This window comes from Pungitius pungitius, chromosome 8 (assembly GCF_949316345.1).
Source record: "Pungitius pungitius chromosome 8, fPunPun2.1, whole genome shotgun sequence".
Classification (NCBI taxonomy): Eukaryota; Metazoa; Chordata; class Actinopteri; order Perciformes; family Gasterosteidae; genus Pungitius; species Pungitius pungitius.
Genome location: NC_084907.1, coordinates 3,074,164 through 3,089,426, shown reverse-complemented (window position 1 = coordinate 3,089,426; position 15,263 = coordinate 3,074,164). Strand labels below are relative to the sequence as shown.

The following is a 15,263-nucleotide window of genomic DNA, read 5'->3' as shown; positions in this document are numbered from 1 at the left end:
CCCTGGAAATGCGTGTTCTTCATCAATTTACTATATTTAGACCGTTGTATTACTATTCTACATTTTACGATAGTAATGTACTGTTTCATAGTACCTCAATGTAGGAAGTAGATGATGAATCCGTCCAATAAAATATTTTCGCTCATTGTTGGATTGCTTAGGGTTTGTGATAAAAGATACTACAATACTCCGGAATTAGTCGCACTGCTTCACGGTGGATAATTGTCTCCTGCTTGAAGCTGACGAACAAGTTTGAGGTTCTTATTACGCTGTGTGACGTGGAGGCCAGCAGACAGCTCCATAGTGTGTGAGCTGCCAGGCGTCAACGCTTAAAACAACAGCCTCTAAAACTCACTCAGCCAGCACAGGGCTGCCTTCAAAATAAGAGCCCGGGCCCCGGCGCTGCCTGTGGATATTCATACGTTTTTTGTGAAAAGTTCTGGAATGTTTATTTGTGAAAACCTCCAACCTTAGCAGCGGTTTGTGTTTGTAAATATTTATTTGAAAATTACAGTTAACTATAATTGAATGATGCAATATCTTAGTAGGCCTGCTAATCTCCAAAGTAGAATTTAAGTTATTTAAAATCTTCACCAAAACAACCAACTGCTTAAAGTGTTTGTGGCAAAAATAGAGGGATACACACTACATTACTATGAAACTAATTGGCGTAATAAGTTGCCTAATTTATGTTTAAGTGGGTTATAGTTTGGAAATAATATTTTTATGGTTTTTAGAATCAGAGTACCAGAAATAAGTTCAGATTCTTCTCAGGGCAGTATTACCATAAATAGTAAGTAAAAGTCCTGTCCTATCCTATCAAAGTAAAATAATTATTATGCAGAATGGACAATTTCAGAATAACATTTTATTGACCTTATCGATGCATCTGGTGAAGGTAGGTATTCACCACTTGATATATTAATCTATATTAATGCATCAACATGCATTTATTATATTGAGTATCAATAAACTTAATCTGCAAATTGTAAACCGTTTATATTCACATCGAAGTGGAGCAGCCGATTGAACGGCTCTTATTCTGAAGGCGCCAGCGGGAAAGCGACTCACCTCGCCTCGATGCGCGCGTGAGAGAATCTCCACCTCGACTCGCCGAGAAGACTCAGTCCACCGACTCAAGTCCGACTTTTAACCGGTTACAAAAAGTGGACAACGGTTAGTTTCTATCCCACCGGAAACAGTTTGTAGAGAAGAAGAAGAGCCGCCTTTCAGCGTGGATCCGCACGTGATCGTCGGGAGGAGAAGCGGCCCGATGCAGGCAGGTGATGGAGGTCAGCGGGGTCAAAGGTGAGGAGGTAGATGAGAAGGTGCAGACGATGGGATTAAAATGAGACGCTCTCTATTTGTGTAAGAGAAGAACTAAAGTGCTCAATGTATTTCCTCTAATATGTAACACCATTGATATAAAGGCTTTATATATATATATATATATATATATATTCTATTCTCATGTTGGCTTGCATACACTTTTGGACTTTTAACTTTATTTTACCACAAATGCTGTTGTGCTTTTACTTAACAATTTGAACTCACCCTCAGGATAAACGTTTACAGAAGCCAGACGGATGGATTGGTAATTACGATCAATAATGAATATAAATAAATTATGTTTAATCGCGTTATTGTTATAGGACAGAATCACACATTGGGTTTGTCAAATTAAGACGTGTGAAGCAGCCCAAAACGTTTTGAATCCACAAACAGAGAAGTCTCGTCATTTGAAGTCGAGATAAAAAGTCACAACAAGAGCCACCTGATCTCATCAGGAATGCGGTTCTGCTGCGTTCTTCTGTCGCTGTGACCTCCAGCATGCGGCCCTGCGGCTTCAGGGCGCCGCGCGTGTGTTACAGTGTGTGTGTTAATAGAAACGCGTAACCCGGGGCAACCGTGAGGCTCACCCAGGTGTTTTCTGATAGGTCTGCTAGGTCCATCTGAAGTCCAAACACACAGTTTGAGTCCCAAAACTGAGCGATTACACAAAGAATCAAGAGCCTGCAGCCAAACACACCTCCGATCTGGTGTGTGTGTGTGTGTGTGTGTGTGTGTGTGCGCATCCAGGGTGGGATGATTTGTGCTATTGGAAAAAGTACTGAAACTCCCAGGAATGAATGAGTCACACACTTAAACACACAAATATTAAAGCATGTTACAGACGCACGTATGCACACACACACAGGACACCTTGTCAGATACAAAATGAAAGTCACAATTTTAGGTCTTTAGGTCTTTTAGGTAAAATGTAGGTATTTTCCATCGCTCTCTCTCTCTCTCTCTCTCCATCTCCCTCTCTCTCTCTCTCTCTCTATCTCCCTCTCTCTCTCCGTTCAAGTAAAGAGGCGTTGCACCATGTGAATGTTCTCACTTCAGGGCGGGTCGTGTTCGTCGCTGGATGTGAGGACCAAACCTTCTCCATCTGCTCGTTAAAGTCACTGACTGAATGAAAGAAACGCTTCTTTCAGATGTGATGACGTCGCGCGTTACAGAACACATCGGTGAGGCAGAGAAGAGAATGAATGACTAGATGATCGTGAGGCCAGTGACTTTGTATCACATGGGAGACATGATAGTAAAAACAATCCCTTGAAATCGAAATTTGCTCGTGGTTTACATGCAGGGACCAACACACGCCACAAGGGGGAGCTCTGCACAAATCTCAACTGAATTCAAGATGTGTGGAACGATGCTGTTCTTCTATCTTGTAATACACGTGCACTGAGGATGTGTGTGTTGTGATTGGATTTATTCTTCCCTTCACAGCATTTAATTGAAAACAATTGTTTTTTATTTGAATATAGATGTTTGCGTGTGAGTGCAGTAACGTCTTCCCTCTGTAGAGTTTAGGAACAGGGAGCACTCAATCATCTTCTTCACTCCTTCCTTCCTTCCTTCCTTCCCTCATCGAATTATTTCCCTCCTTCAGGTCGAAGCTGCAGGAGAAAACTTCCTCCTTCTCTCTTCTCTCTCCTGACAGCTGGTCCCTCAAAGGGGTAAGAACATTTATTCTCAGCATTGCACTAAAAGTACTCTCAAGGTGACTCCATAATATCGTTTTTTATAGATAATTAAGGAGGATTATGCCTCCAATATCACATCAAAATGGAGAGCAAAATGTTTTTAAATATGTTTCTTTGATTTGTGTTTCCCAGTGGTGGAAGAAATCCTCAAAGTGTCATTTAAGTCCTTTAACCTAAATTAAATAAGACAAGTATTGCCATCAGAAAACTGAAGGGACTGTCGATTAGCTCCACGCACCTTGGCTTCAGTTTAACATTCAACCTACGTGTACCTGCACTGACCCCTGACCTCTGACCCCTGAGGTCAACCGTTACATCAGAGGTCCTCTCACCAAAGCATCTCGTGGAGAAAATGGATCCGTCCGGCAGTTATGAAACATTGACCTCTCTCTCTATGAATAATAAGTATATAAAGTAAAGAACATTTCTGGACTAAAGCCCAACATCAACGTCTCCTGCGGCTAAAACCTTTAAAAACATAATGTAAACAATTCTTCCTTTAACCAGCGTATTATTTCGCATCTTTCGCTGCATGATTTTTTTAAACCTGGAGTCCGTGTCCTTTGTCTGTCCCTGTTTCTGCCGGTGTCTCCGTGTCTCCTGTTGCTCCTAATTATAGCCGGCCTGTTTTCTCCCCCGACCAGCGTCACTTCCTGTTTGTCCGATGGGAACTGAGTGGACACACACACACACACACACACACATTGTGAGGGGTTCCTGTTCCTCAGGCTGTAGATCCACTCACAGGAGCTCAGCAGGTTCATATTGTGACTGAGGAGCCCGGAGGAGGAGAAGGGACAGAGGAGGTTTTCAAAGGTCTGACCTAGCAGGAGAAAAGAGAGAAGAAGAAGAAGAAGAAGAAGGAACGACTCCTGGAGTGACACACTGGAGGAGGAAGAGAGGAAGAAGTGTGAAGGTCAGGAAGAAAATAAAGAAAAGGAGAAGAGAGGCAAAAATGTGATTCCGAAGAAGATTGAAACGAGGAGAGAGCAGAATGGAAAGGAGGAGAAGCGATCTCTGAAGGACAAGAACAGATCGGAGGGAGAGAGACTTCATCGGCACTCGCGCTGTGTTTGAGGAGCAGATCCCTCCTTCATGATGGGCTGCTGCCTGTTTGTTTACTATCGGGTGAGTCTGTCTGAGGGACATGTATCCCAGCATGCCTTTCACTCGGCGGCGCGCTGTGAGGGATGGACGAGGCTTCGGGGCCAATCATGAACTTTTATTCACAGCATGAGAGCAAAGTTTTTTTTATTTCCAGTCTTCATGCTAAGCTAAGCTAGCTGTCCGCTGGTTGTCAACGGTAACATCTAACACACATTTAAATTTAAATTCTAGCCGTGTGAGACGTGTTTCAGCCAGTTGACAGGCACCGTGATGTTTAGAAGAATGACCTTATATGGACTGGAGGAACAGACTCCTCCCCTGTCCCTGGTTGCTATAGCGACAGTGAGTAAAAGGTACAGTCTGCCAGGTTATACAACGTCCGTCCAACAACAAAATCTCAACACAATAACGAACAAACAGCAGACTTCCTGCTATTGTTTCCCTCCGCTGAACTGATCCCAACATCCTCGTCTCCTCGTCACCTCGCCCCCTCTCCTTGGCACCTCCTTCTCCTCTCCTCGTCTCCTGTCCCTGTCACTTCCTCCTCTTGTCTCACCCCATCTCTTCTCATCTCATCACATTGTCACCTCATTCTCCTCCTATTGTCTCCTCTTCTTGTCATCTCTTCCATTTGCTCTTCTCTTTGTCTCCTCCCATTGTCTCCTCTTCTTCTTAACATGTCTCCTTACCTTGTCTCCCCTCTCAAGGTCTCCTCTTTTTCATTCTCCTCTTCTTCTCTGCTTGTCTTCTCCCCACCTCTCATCTCTCCCCTAATGTGTCCTCTCCTCTACTTGTCTCCTCTCCCCTCTTTACTTGTTACCTTCACTCATCCCTATAAAGGTACACAGTTATACTGTGTTTCGTTACTGTCTCCTCATTTCCCCTCCTCCTCCTCCTTGTCTGCCTCCTCCTCGTCCCTCCTCCTCCTCCTCCTTGTCTGCCTCCTCCTCGTCCCTCCTCCTCCTCCTCCTCCTAATCACTGAGCTGTTTGACCCCAGTCACTCTTTCACTCTTTCTCATTAAGTGTTTTTATGTCCTTCTTCCTGTTTTTGTTGTCATGGCGCCCGAAGGACCTGTTTTGTTTGGACCAGCAGGGGTTGCCATAGTTACCACAGAGGTCATCTGGTGTGACTGTTGTTTAAGTCATCAGGATGAAACTGTTATAGTCCCTATAGTCGTAGCACTTGAATCTCAGTCCAGGCAGTAATTGTGATACTGAAATGTAATAATTAATATTTAATAATGACCTTAAGGCTCTCTTACCTTTGCTGCCTGTGAAGGATTCATCAATGTCCTCCTGGTTTTGGTCCAGTCATTGTGTTTCCTTAAAGTATCCAGCGATCCACAATAAAGAAAATAGAAAACTTTTGTTTAAAAAACAAAACAAATTAACTATTTAAAAAGATTTAAAATAAAAAAAATTATACTTTTGCAAAAATGTTATAGTTTTGTCAAATATAAATATATTTTTTAATAATCTGATTTGCTCCAGATCCATGCTTCTCACTAACACAGCGCGTGTGTGTGTTGCAGAAGAAGAGGAAGCAGGCCAGCAGGGACGCAGACTCGCTCAGCCTCTGCAGTCTGGACATCAACGTAAGTTCAGCTCCTCCAAACTGACGGGGGGGGAACTTTAACGGCACTCCTTTCCTCTTGAGGCTTTGATCGTCTCTCCTCGTGAGACATTAGCTTTCTGCTAATCACGTGATCATATTTACAACTTCAATCTCATATTTTATTGGAAATATTTGATCACATGATAAAATAAGACGTTCTCGTACGCGTCACATGTAAATCTATTGATGATTATTGTGCATTCGGACCCTCGGGGGGGCCTCAACCCTCACCTTGGGCCCCGCCTCATGTAATTTTAGCCCTCTGCTGGCGGCCCGGGCGTCTCCTCTAACACAGGAAGTCCACCCCGCTCCAAGCCGGGTGACAAGCGCGCCGCCGTCCTGATAAATGGCCCGGGAGTAAAGGAGCGTATTGTTTTCTGTGTAAGGCCGTTACTCCCCGGTGAGTCACACGTTGTGCCCCTGCTTGAGCAGAGGTCAAAGGTCGCGACACAGGCTTCATGTTCCAGACTGGAGATGAATCACACCAAAGGGCAAGATGTATCACTCATTTCTAGAGAAATCACGAAAGGTTGTGGGGTAACAATTAAGTTAATGTACAAAATGTTGTGATACCTAATAACGTTATTATTTTTTAATTATTTAATTAATGATATTGTTATATTTCTGCTTATTACAATCTTAACAATGAACGTGTAACTGAGTACTGACAATTTTTACAATGTCAACAAAATGCGAACATGATAAATATTGAATGTTACATTTTAATGAATGTCTCCAGATAAACTCGTTTCCATTCGTTAATTAGAGTTTTTATTTAGATTCTTTGTCGGAAATGTTACAAAATCAATATGTCGACATCTCATAAAGATTAAAATCAACAAGTAAATATTATACTGAAACGTTAGGAAGGAAATCAGAAGTAGAATTAACCAAATTCTAGAAATAGACAAAATAATTTCCTTTCAAATGTCACTCAAACGAGAGGAAATAGTTCATTTGTTTAGGGACTATTTTCAGTGGCGTATGAATCCACATTTGCGGCACTAATGAGAATTGTGGCAGCAAGACAGTGTGTGCGTGTGTGTGTGTGTGTGTGTGTGTGTGTGTGTGCATGTGTCTGTGTGTGTGCATGTGTCTGTGTGCGTGTGTGTGTGTGTGTGTGTGTGTGTGTGTCTGTGTGTGTGTGTGTGTGTGTGTGTGTGCATGTGTTTGTGTGCATGTGTGTGTGTGTGTGTGTGTGTGTGTGTGTGTGTGCGCTCATGGGCATGAAGGAACATGTCACCTTGTCCAGCACTGATGTGTTTTCAATAGTTTCTGGATAACAAAGGAGCTCTTTGGCACAGAGGAAGAAGCTGTTTGTTTGATCTCCTCGGGGGATTTGTTTAAATGAAGTTAAAGAGAATCTTACCCTTAACTTTAGAAATGTGTCAGTAGGGAAGAGGGAGGAAAGGAAAGGAAAGGGAGGAAGTGAGTGTGTGAGAGAGGGAGGGAGGGCATTCATTTTCAGCAGGAGGGGCGTGAGTGAACATCACTGGAACATCTGTAGAGAAGTCAGACTACTGGACTTATCGGACCCCGAAGCCGCCTCGCGTTGATGCTCCTAGTGGACCTTCCACCAGAACCCGGCTCTCTCCTCCTGTTGCTGTCAGATAGTTACCAGCCTTAGAATCTGGGGGGGGGGTCCGGACCCTGAGCTGCGCTTTGCGGTGAGCGGTATGGTGCTGGGGCAAAGGTCCCTCTTCCTGCTGGTGCACCAGTTTAAGTCTGGATGCTCTGTGGAGGTCATCAAGGGGAACAGCAGCAACATGGGGAAACAGGTGGAGGTAAGATGGAGGAAATGTATATATCTGTAGTATCTAGGTTGGACTGTGTATTTCGTGCTGAACTTTTTTCGGAAAGTTTTTCTTTGATTTAATTAATTTTCGGAAGGGTTTCTAATTCTTTTTGGAAATTTGTTCCCTTTAATGCGCAAAGTCGGCCCCTAAACGTCTGCTTTCAAGCAAACACACATGAGGTAAACAGGTTGCTTATGTCCCTCATGAGAGGGCCTTCATAGAAGCTTATTTTATAAGGACACAAAGGACTTTGTGACAACAACATCTCGGATGTAAAAACAGATTCAGCCTCGGCTCAGTCTGACATTGTTCCCTCCGAGCGGTGAAGTGGCGTCCCGCTCGGCCCCGAGAGAGGACCTCGTCTCGATGGTCGTCATGTCAAGCTGTTGTTATGTCGCCCGTGTCCTCTCAGCTCTGGTCATCTCAAGCAGACCTGCACTAAGTGCTTCTCCAGCCATCTGTTTTTACAGCTACAAAAAAGCCCAAAATGCAAGGAAACACGCAGTTAGTGACGTGCGTGAAGCGTTTGACTAAAGCCTTCAGAGAAAGAAACATCCGATCGGTGAGGAGCGGTGAATGGATGATAGATGGATGAATGGATGGATAAATGGATAGATAGATGGATGAATGGATGAATGGATAGATAGATAGATAGATAGATAGATAGATAGATAGATAGATAGATAGATAGATAGATAGATGAACCGTACCTGTTACATGCTTTTCAAAATAAACGATAGTACGTTAGTTTAGGAGCAGTATTTATAGGACACACACACACACACACACCCTGTAGACCCTGGATCATCGGCCCACTGAATCGATCTCTGTCAGAAGCTCCGTCACACGCAGGAAGCCCATTAAACATGTCCAATGGAAACCAATCTGCTGTGAAGACACATTATTAATCATTTACCAAACAACAGTGTAAATCTTTAATAAACACAGCATCTGCCAAATGAGAGAAAACACACAGAATCTTAATGTAAATGTGGTTTTAATTAATACTATTACATTCTTTTACAGTCTCAACTTTAAATACGTCATTCTCGTCTTTACCGTTGATTCCAGGATACATTTTTATTGTCGTTGTCAGATGTGTGACGTGAACTTGGAGCTGAAAATCGACTCGGAAAAAACAAAAGCCAAGAGAGGCCGATTTATTCGCGGTCGACTGGTTCCTGGGTGGGTCGATGAAACAGAGTTTGATGGTTTATGTTATTCAGTAGGTCAGCTGACTACACACACACACACACACACACACACACACACATTGATTTATTCTCTTTATCCAGGACAATCAGCCTGGTGGCATTTTCCTGATCCCGTTTCCCATAAATAATACGTGTGTGTGTGTGTGTGTGTGTGTGTGGCACAGAGGGAAGGACCCTTGAGTCACGCTATTGTTTAACCTGCAGTACAATAATAATACTTCCCACACGGGCTGTTTAAAAATCTGAGAGTGGACACGTTGTTCCACGTTTTGTCGGTTGATCGATTCGTCCAGAAAACTGTTTAAATAACAAAATTTTAACATCCAAAGATCCAGATAATATTTCTAAAAGAGGTCAACATGTGACACGAAGCCATTCCAGACAAATACAATGAAAACGTGGACGGTTCTTGTCTCCGCCGTGCGTTTTGTGTTGATCCGAGCGCTGTGTGGTGAAATCAGAGCCACTTTCCCCACACAAGTCCATTCGCTGAGGACACCGTTCCGAGCTCTCGTCTCTCTTACTCCCTCCCAGGAGCCCGGCACCAAGCGCAGCAAGCTGGTCTCCAGGGTGACGTCACTGGCCAACCTGCTGCCGCCCGTCAAGGCCGCGCCGCTGAAGAGGATCGGCCAGACGCTGCAGGTGAGCCGCGGGGGAGGGTGGAATCTCAACAGGTGGCCGTCGTGACCTCTGGTCTCAGTGGTTCCCGCCTCACGTCCGATACTTGACGACACCCGTAGGCAACTGTTGCTATGGCGATAGAGGTGTGTTTGCCGGATTTGATTTTAGACCAGATTTCAGAGGGGTTTTGAGCCGCTGAAGGTGAAATCAAATGCCGTCAGTGGTGCATCATGGGAGTCGTAGTTAACCTCTCACCTGGAGGTTTTATCTCCACAGACACAGATATAGTCAAATGCACCGAGTTTCCTGAAAATCAAAGCTTTAGAATATTGTCCCTGGAAAAAAAAATACTTTTACATCTTTAACAACAAAGTATAAATGGTGGATTAATTAATTAAACCAAGAGATGGCTCTTTTATAATTTATCATAATGTATTGTATTATTTAGTCATTTCTTTGTCTCTGCAGCGCTCCATCACTTTCCGTAATGAGAGTCAGATGGAGAGAGAGGCACCTTCTCCTCCTCCTCCTCCTGCCTCCTCCTCCTCCTCCTCTTCCTCATCCACAATAAAGAGACGTGTTATCTCGGCGACTCTCTCCAACCCCTCCTCCTCCTCAATGAACGCGGCGCGGGTTGCCACGGCAACGGCCCCGGCCTCCAAGCGCCGGGACAGCAAGCTCTGGAGCGAGACGTTCGACGTCCGACTGGGAGCGACTCAGCCTCTGAGCCCCAAAGAGATAAAACGACAAGAGGTGTGGGGGGGGGGGGCACATTTAATTTGTTAAAGTTACAAAACAACCTGTTTTTAAGAAAACTAAAAACTAAAACGAGCAGAGATGTATTTCTCTCTCACTCAGCCGTCTCTTAACACTCTGTCTCCGTGCAGGCTATATTTGAGTTGGCTCAGGGCGAGCAGGACCTGGTGGAGGATCTCAAGTTGGCTAAAAAGGTAAATAAAAACCCTTACTTTACCCTGAGAAACTGCCTTCCTACTGTATTTCTTCTAAAGTGTGTGTGTGTGTGTGTGTGCTGCAGGCCTACCATGACCCGATGCTGAAGCTGTCAATCATGACGGAGCATGAGCTGAACCAGATCTTTGGTACCCTGGACTCGCTGATACCCCTGCATGAAGGTAAGACCTGACCTTTGACCTTTGTATTCATCTGGTGACAACTCCACATGTTGCTCTCACTTCTGATGTCAGAGTGATGTAAAATCTGCAGCAACACAACATGTACAACATGGAGGGATTAAACCCCCCCCCTCCCCCCGCAGTAAACTATAACTATAATTTTATATACAAAACAATTAACAATTGAGGAGGTTCAAGTCAAGTAATTGTATAAAAAATGTTCTACCCTTGAGCCCGCTGTGATAATGCAATCAGCATTGGATTCGCTGGGAGACGACCGTCCCTCATGCTCATTATGTTTGCCTCTACGGCAAATGAATATCCTCTAAATAAATCCAGGAGGAACATTAACTCAAAAGACACGCAATGATACATAGGCACTTTAACTTCAACAGAGGGAGGAAGCCAGCAATCGTGTGTTCCAGGTTTGAAATGGACTTAAAGCTGCAGTTCTTCTGACAGCCACCAGATGGCGACTAAGAATATGAAGAGACACAAGTTCACACCTTCTGACCTTTAACCTGAAAAATACTGAGCCTCCTCACGAAAGGAGAAACGGTCCATTCCCTGAGTTTTCTCCATGCCGGGACCTGCTGAGGTCTGCATCAAAAAGAATAGATGTTGTTATTTGGGGTTCAGGTGTCAGGAGTTGTCAGGTTGGAGCTCTCAGGTGTCAAGTGACATCAGATGTCTCCCCTGCTCATGCTGTGTTCAGACACAACATCTTTTTTTGTTTGTTATGGAACCGTCGGCTCTTGGGTCATCTCCATCGCTCCCTTGCCGTTGCGGGTCTTTTTTTTTTTTTACCTGTTACTGAGTTCAACAACCCCTCCTCCCCTCAGAACTGCTGAGTCGCCTGCGGGACGCCAGGAAGCCCGACGGCTCCACGGAACACGTGGGACGCATCCTGACCGGCTGGGTGAGTGTGTTTTCTCCGCGCCGCGCACCGAACGCCGCGAAGGCCTCGTTTTTTCTCCCGCGCGTGAAACCGGCTCTGTGTTGTTTTTTTTCCCGCGGGGCTTGCAGCTCCCCGGTCTCTCCCGCTACACCTCGTACTGCAGCAACCAGGTGAAGGCCAAGGCCCTGCTGGACCAGAAGAAGCAGGATCGGCGGGTGCAGGACTTCCTGCAGCGCTGCCTCCAGTCGCCCTTCAGCAGGAAGTTGGACCTGTGGAACTTCTTGGACATCCCCCGCAGCCGGCTGGTGAAATACCCGCTGCTGCTGCGGGAGATCCTGAAGCACACGGCCAACGAGCACCCGGACCGCCAGCACCTCGACGAGGCGGTGGGTGTTCAGGTCCTTCTTCTGACCCAAACGTCTGGTTGTGAAGAGTCAGAAATAACCTCAAAGCGTGTGGGACGTTGGGGGATGAGGTTCACAGCAGTATTTCAAATGTTGCACCAAGTCTGACTCACTTGATCTCAGATTACTTTGGATCTGCTGGTCCCATCAATCATATTCATCATCTGAGATGGTTCTGATGACTCACCTGGCTGAATTCTGATTATTAAATATCTAGCTCCCTTTTATGTAAAAGTCAGTTACTGAGCTGTGAACCTACAAAAAATACACTTTTGAATTTAAGAGTATTACTTTGTATCAAAGTTGATGACAACAAATTGAACGAATCCATTTAGAAGTTTCTTTCATTTGACTGTGTTCTCCGCTTTGTGCACACGTCCGTCCGTCCTCTGCAGATGTTGATGGTTCAGAGCGTGGTGGCGGACATCAACAGGCGGACGGGAGAGTCCGAGTGTCAGTACTACAAAGACCGCCTGCTGTACTCGGGGGATGGACAGAGGGACGAGCTCATCGCCCGGTCCAGGACCCTCACCTGCCACGGAGAACTGAAGAACAACAGAGGCCTCGTCAGTACATTTCTGCTCATTACTCCACCGCTCTTATCCTTGTAACGCATCCATCCTTTCATTTGACTCTAAGTCCCAGAATCAAAGAATCCCTCTCTCTGTATTTCCAGAAGCTGCACGTCTTCCTCTTCCAGGACGTCCTCGTCATCACCAGGTCCGCATCGCTGAACGACCAGCCGGCCGGCTACCAGCTGTGCCGCCTGCCGATCCCCATCCGGCAGCTGGACCTGGAGGACCTGTTGGACGGAGAGATGAGAGTGGGGGGGTCCATCCGAGGAGCCTTCAGCAACAACGAGCGCAGTCAGTAGACCTCAGAACCCTCGCAGACCAACATGCGTTAACGTTTCTTTTGCTGTGAACCAGTTTTACAGATATATACCGTATATATATATAGATTATGTTAGACAATAGTGAGCTTCAGTTTGAGAAGGATTTTGACCGGTCGGCGAAGAGTCTCGATATCAGGCCCGGACCTTTGGTGTGATGAGCCAAATGAAACCGGGTCTCTGAAAGCAGAGGGCTGGTAGAAGCGCACATTGAAACACGTTTTTTAAATCCTCTGCCGAAATGTCTCCAGCCAATCAATAGAAATCAGATTTTTATATTGATAGATTTGTCCCGCTCTGTAAATAAAGGAGAACCTCCTGTGTCTCCCTCTCGCAGCGAAGAACTTTTTCCGTGTTTCGGACCGGACGGGCGGCCCCCTGCAGAGCCACTGCTTCCAGGCCAGCGACGCCTTCAACAAGCAGCAGTGGATCAACTGCATCAGACAGGCCAAGGAGGCCGCGGCGCTGACCGGGGACCAGCCTCCGCCGACGGGAGCCTGTCCGGAGACGGGCCCGGCAGGACGGATCGGGCCGCTCGGCGAGACGGGCCGGAGCTCGTGCGGCGATCTGGGGCTCGAGGGCGAAAAGGGGACGCGGGGGGGGACGGAAACGGGCCCAGGTCCTCAAGGAGAGGCCGGAGACGGGGGCCTCGGCTCGGGGGGAGACGCCGGAGGGAGCTTGGCGTGTGCGGGTGTGGGGACGGAGGCTGAGACGAGGCCGGCGCTCCGTGAGACGGGTGGGACGGAGACGGGTTGGATGGAGACGGGTGGGACGGAGACGGGGCGGGACGGGGAGCGAGCAGCCGGCGAGACGGACGGAGGGGGGGGGGCTCTCGGCGGAGCTGCCCACGGCGATCCCGCCTCCCCTCTCTCCTCCGCCTCCCCCTGCCCAGAGGAGCCTGAGGGGGAGCCGACGGAGGAGGGGCGGAGCGGCGCCGACGAGGTTGTCATGGATACCATGGATGCCAGGTGCTGATGCAACTCGGGGACTCGATGACGACGTCAACAAGCACATTATTCTAAACCCAATCGACCCAATGACTCAGGTTCCAATAACGCAGAGGCTCCCGCGTTGCTGTAGTTACGTTGTTATGTGCGATCCGCTGGTCACGTGGTCACTGACATCACCTCACAGCCCAACTTGGTTCCTCTGGATTTGACCTGGTTTGAGCCCCGTGTTCATTGATTTATCATCACTATCATTTATTCATTTAGCTCACGTGTCTTTGTGTGCCATTTGAGGGGGTCTTCATTATTTAGGTGCAGTCAAAGGATTCTTTGCTCTCCAGCGATTGTCTTAACTTGTTCTGCCTCTGGAAGATCTTCAAGTTATTTCGAACAACTTTAAATAATGTCTTAAAATGTGTTGCTGTGTCAGAAAGCACTGGAGTAAACTGAGCTGTCCTGATGGATTCTCAACAAACGTCTACGTTCACAAGGATTCATACAACCAGCAAATGTGAATGTCTCCCAAACATCTCCTATTTAGAAACCTTCATAGTTTGGCATGGCTGAAACTTAGCATTCCAAATGCAACAAACGCATATTTGAGGAATTCTCTGTTGCAACTTGTAGTCGTTACTCTGAAGCTGCTTCAGTGTTTAGTCTGAGGAGGGGGAGGAGGAGCCTGTGGGGTATGTACTGTATGTAAAGAATGTATATTAACTTTATTTGTATATAAATGTAGGAACAAAGCCATGCATGTCTGTTTGTTAAACATGTGCTTGCACATTACACATGAAATATGACAATATTGGTTAGATATTAGGAAATGACCATGGTCAAGTGTTTTTATTTTCACAACCAAAACATCAATAAATTGTTACAAAAGAAGCCGGCGAGTGAACGAGTGGTTGCTGCTGTACAGAATATGTTGCCACGTTATAATAGAGGCTAAAGATTAGGCATTCATTTTTACATTTTAGAGCAAAAGCCTGGTTATGTTTTGTTCAATAACTGGGTATTGTGAAAGAAATGTGAAATCGTAACTCTAACTGCTCACAAAGAAGCTCACACAGGAAATAGAAACCGGATAGAACCTTCTCAACTATCGGCACAGGCCATCTGTGAAAAAAAGTATTATTTACTTTCCTGGGGAAATCACTTATTAAAGCCCTGATGAGTCTAGAAATACAAAATAAAGTGATAAAAATGTATTAGAGGAAATCATGCCTGTGAAAGCACAACTGAGAGTCTAACAGGATATGAGGGCTGAAGTTAAATAACACTGGCTTTTTTTTCCTTTTTCTTTGTGACACTTGGCCACATGGGCCCAGAACAGACGCCTCGTTCTTGTTATCAAACCTTCATTTCTATTAATCAAAGAGCCAGATAGCAGAGAAAGAAACAAAGACATTCAATGAAAGGGATGATCTTCAAGGGTACAATCTGATATCTCATTAAGGAACGTGGAAGGTGGGGTGGAGGGGGATTCAAGCAGCAAAGGTGCATTTACTATTACTGAGAGGAGGTAATATGTAGAAGAATAAGCGCATGCATCCTCGTATGATTTGTTACCTTTCATGTGCAAACATGTTTTTAAAGGATA

General features: G+C 45.8%; 1 protein-coding gene across 3 annotated transcripts; it reads left to right on the top strand.

Moving 5' to 3' along the window:
- The first annotated feature begins 3,720 nt into the window (after positions 1–3,720).
- On the top strand, positions 3,721–14,542 carry arhgef3 (Rho guanine nucleotide exchange factor (GEF) 3). 3 transcript variants are annotated; one of them, XM_037448224.2, is made up of 11 exons: positions 3,721–4,163; positions 5,679–5,738; positions 9,303–9,410; positions 9,858–10,142; positions 10,277–10,339; positions 10,426–10,522; positions 11,365–11,441; positions 11,549–11,806; positions 12,220–12,390; positions 12,501–12,690; positions 13,054–14,542. In XM_037448224.2, the coding sequence occupies exons 1-11, from the start codon at positions 4,131–4,133 to the stop codon at positions 13,689–13,691; spliced, it is 1,980 nt and encodes a 659-aa protein (XP_037304121.2). In that variant the 5' UTR covers positions 3,721–4,130; the 3' UTR covers positions 13,692–14,542. The 3 variants fall into 3 exon arrangements, with proteins under 3 accessions (XP_037304121.2, XP_037304118.2, XP_037304122.2); XM_037448221.2 differs by having other exon boundaries at positions 5,676–5,738; XM_037448225.2 differs by lacking the exons at positions 3,721–4,163; positions 5,679–5,738 and adding an exon at positions 6,980–7,542.
- Positions 14,543–15,263: the final 721 nt, after the last annotated feature.